This window comes from Caenorhabditis briggsae (genome assembly GCF_000004555.2).
Source record: "Caenorhabditis briggsae complete genome, chrIV, whole genome shotgun sequence".
In the NCBI taxonomy this organism is placed as follows: domain Eukaryota; kingdom Metazoa; phylum Nematoda; class Chromadorea; order Rhabditida; family Rhabditidae; genus Caenorhabditis; species Caenorhabditis briggsae.
Window position 1 is genome coordinate 5,978,757 of NC_013487.2, and position 4,112 is coordinate 5,982,868.

At 34.2% G+C, this 4,112-nt stretch overlaps 1 protein-coding gene across 1 annotated transcript; it reads left to right on the forward strand.

Moving 5' to 3' along the window:
* Nucleotides 1–538: 538 nt before the first annotated feature.
* Nucleotides 539–658, forward strand: CBG26411 (the record flags this gene model as incomplete). The annotated part of the gene is made up of 2 exons (XM_045235315.1): nt 539–551; nt 612–658. The coding sequence occupies 2 exons, from the start codon at nt 539–541 to the stop codon at nt 656–658; spliced, it is 60 nt and encodes a 19-aa protein (XP_045100282.1).
* Between the last annotated feature and the right edge of the window lie 3,454 nt (nt 659–4,112).

A 4,112-nucleotide genomic window follows, 5' to 3' on the forward strand; every position in this document is an offset into this window, starting at 1 on the left:
AAAACGATTTGTAGTACAGTTCTTCTAACAATCGTGATACAGTGATTTTATCAAAAAAAGTCTGCTACTAAACATGAATCGCAGTAATTTTTTAAATTATCTCAACTATAAAATTTTCTTAAATTTTCAAAACCCACAGTTAAAAATAGCAATTTTCGCGGAAAATGATTCAAATTTGCTGAAAAACAGCGGGTCTTACAGAGAAAATACCAAAAACTGGCCATGTAAGAATTTTCGAAATTCACAGAAATGAAGAGAAGAGAGGAACTATTTGTTTTTCAAATTGTTAAGGTTTTTGAACATCTTGAAATAGTAAATAACAACTGTCAGAAAATGAGTGGTAATAAGAACGGAACCATCATTCTCACTTAATTCTTCTGTACTTCTAAAAATCTTGATACAGTAATTTTTTCAATTCATTGTTTTGGTGTCACGAGATAAGGGAAAACCGTATAAATGTTATCTCACTAAACTTGCACAGGTAATGAAACTTTGAAATTAAAAAAAAAAAACTGGAAAAATGGATGTGTGACTTTCTATGTTTGCTTTTGGTTTCTATAGAAGTGGTGCCCTTTTTTACGGGACCGCTTCCGAATAGAATGACTAATTAGTCACCGCAAAAAAGGAGAAGGACCAAGGAGTCAAAAGAAAAAGGTGAGAAGATTCTCGCGTCGTCGGAAAAGAGAAAAGAGAAGAGAAAACGATTAACGGTCATGAAAAGAGAAAACGGGCGTTGCAGCTGTGGAGCAAAGGAGGATTGCTCAGATTTCATAAGGTCCGCTACAGTGCGTTTTTTGATATAGAGTCAGTTATTGAAAGGGAAATTAATTGAGACAAGCTGTTGCGTAACAGATAATAAAAGAGAAAAGACAGAGGTCAGATGAGTTCATGCAGAAAAGTGCAGATTTGGGTTAAGAAAGGGAAAATAAAAATGAAAGGAAAAAGAAAGTGATACAGCTGGAGTTTTCGGTCATAAAATCTGTGCACTGTTTTTAGTTTCTAATTTTCCATACTCAATTTAAATATTATGAAAAAATTCGATGCATAGATTAATCCACAATTTGAAGCAGAAGAAAATTAGTAAATAATTTTAAATTAAATTTAAAGTTTTTTCAAATGATTTCAATTTAAATTTCCAACAAAATATCTGCTGTTTTATCGAAATTTCTGCAACCCACTGGACAATTTTTCAGATGATTTTTAATTCAAATTCCTTCGAATATTCATAAAACTAGAGAAATCCAAGAAATTTCGGGATTATCGAATTTGATGATTTATGTTCTACTAGACAGAGAAAAGTTAAAAGTAGTACAATTTTGAAACCTTGTCTGAAAAAATAACAGTGAAACAGAAAAAATTTGTCCGGAAACAATCTAACAAGAAAGATTCTTGAATTTACTTTTTATCTGAAAAAATATATTACAATTATTTTCAGAACAGGCGTAAGATGGATTCCTGATTTTTGAAGTATTGGAAAGCATTCAGGAAATGTTGGAAAATTTAACTCATATAAAAGACTCAATACTTCTCAATAATTTTTTTTTGAAAAATAACAGAACACAGTAACAGCAAAATATTCTGAATTTCGGTAACAGAAGAGTATCACTATGATACTATGACTTATCGGAATTCTTAAACTTTTTTCCTTGACAACAAAATTTTCAGAAAAAGACTTAATTTTGAACATTACTCCCATATTTTTCCAAAATTTCAGAGAACAACATTCGACATTGTCATTCTTTCTATTAAGATTTGTAAACCTAACAAGAACAATTGATACAGTGAAAAAATTTTAGTTTTTCTAAATTTAAAAAAACCACCATTCTGGTTTTCGATGATTTTCAGTTTCAGATCTTCACTAAATCTCTAATCCCTAAACCTAAAACAGTACATATCGGGAAATGAATAAAACAACAAGTTGGTCCAAACCAAAAAGTAGTATACTACAAAAACAAACAGAGAAAAGAGAGATGGATTGGAGATAAGGAAAACCGAACTGGTGGTCCTTCCTCTTTTCTGCGTCTCTCGCCTTCCCTCATCTCTCTGTTAGCTCCGCCCACCGAAAGGGGGAGGAGTCGGGAAAACGCAAGCCCTCATGGCCACCAATTCGTTTTCTTTGAAAAATGTTGAGAGATTGAAAAAATGGATAAAAAACGAAAAAAAAGTGTTCGGAGAAGGAGGAATTTTTGATGATGGATCGGGGGAAAAACGGAGCCAAGGGAGACCTCATGATGATACGAAAAGAAGAAAAAGAAAGTGAGGAAAAGATGATTGAAAGATGATATTTTTAGAATTTTCGAGGAGAAGAAGCGGAGGAAACTTTCATTCCAGAAAATTGTTACTTTTTTCGTTCAGTTTCTACCAACAGGAAAGAAAATAGAAGAGTATCAATAGTCTGTTTCTATAGAAAAAAGGGGTAGAAAACAAAAATGTTGCTTCTTTGAGCAAATAGAAGAAGAAAATGAGTAATTGTAGGTCGTTCTGATGAACGGAAGAATACCAAATTGTTAGACATATTACCCGCATTTTGTATTTACTTTTTTGGGGAGGATGGTTTGGGAGTGGGGTAACAGAATTTCAGAAGACATTTTGAAGAAAACTAACTAAATGAAATTATTCTTTAAAGGTGGGGGGGGGGGGGTCATGAAAAAATAATGTTCTCGAAATTCTGTTTAAATATGCCCTTCGAGGAGTTGAACTTGTCGAGGCGAGTATTGAAGGTGCGGCGCCGCTACCGACTGATAGTGAGCCATGCGGGCGAAACTGAAGCGGGCGCCTGATTGCATACATAAAGGCGAGGACGACCGCTGTACGCAGAGTGACATTAAGCGTTGTACACCGTTACGGTAGAATGCATACTCTGGCCCCAAAAATCCCCCGTAAAATCTCCTGTCCCCCCACCTTTAATAATTGAAGGATTGACCAATACATCAAATACAAAATTAATAGCTTAAAATTCGAAGGCTATCTGAAACAGAAAAAGTTTTTTTTTCTAATTTTGGGAGAGTTTTTCCTATTCCAAGTAATTTTGAAATGGTGGTCCGGAACATTCGATCTTGGCCGGAAATTCAAAAAACTTTAACATTTTGTGCGCATAGTAGCTACAGTTCAGTATATTAAAGAGTAGTTATATCAAAAAATTTGATGCAAACGATGTGAGACAGGAAATATAGTTATTCAAACAGAAAGGTAAGTTTCCACTAGCATTGAAAACTTATCTGAAACGGAAAATCAAAAAACCTCCTCGAACGGAAAAAATTGGAGATCAAAACTTAGATGTGGACGGACATGAAAAATAAAAAAAATACTGTTCATAAGAGCCTTTTGAGGAGCTGAACTTGTGGTACCAACGTTTAGAGGTGCTGCACGGCTACCTGTAGGATGTCTTTTAAAGTAATGGTACAATTTTTCCAATCCACGTTACACTGAAAAAGTCTTCCAGTTGCACATTTTTCTGGAATATTTGACACGGAAAAAACATCAGCCAATATTTTTTTATAAAAAATGAGGATTTGAACTTGTGGACCTAACGCTGTAGGTGCCGCGCCGCTACCGGCTGAGCTATGGTGGCGCAATCTGAGGTGACCGAACAATGGGTTATATAAAAACACTGAAAACCTTTAGAATGTATACGCTGTCTGCAGAGGATCAAAGAGTTCAAATTAGAATACATTTTCAATAATTGTCTGAAACGGAAAAAATAGAGACAAAACTTTTTAAAAACGTATCGACTTTTTGGAAAGTTCTGCTCTCTTTTTTAGTTCAAAAAACTTAGATTATCAACATAGAACCATTTTATCTCATTTTCTGAGAAGGATATCAAAAATTTGTCAATTGCCAAAATTTTCATCATAACTTTAAAAATATTTTATCAGTTGCCCATCTTTTGATATCTCACATAGAAACCGAGATAAGTATGGTCCCGCTATATAGCATCTTTACCTTCTCCTCGCTCCCATATCAATCACTTTGTCTAGCTAACAAAATCCTCCCCAAAAAAATCCAAAAAAGAGAAATTTGTCGCAGTAGGTGGTCTCTCAGAAGAGATGGGTAAACACCTCCTATTCTGTTTCGATTTGCATAACACCTTTCTGAATTTTTCAATTTTTTCT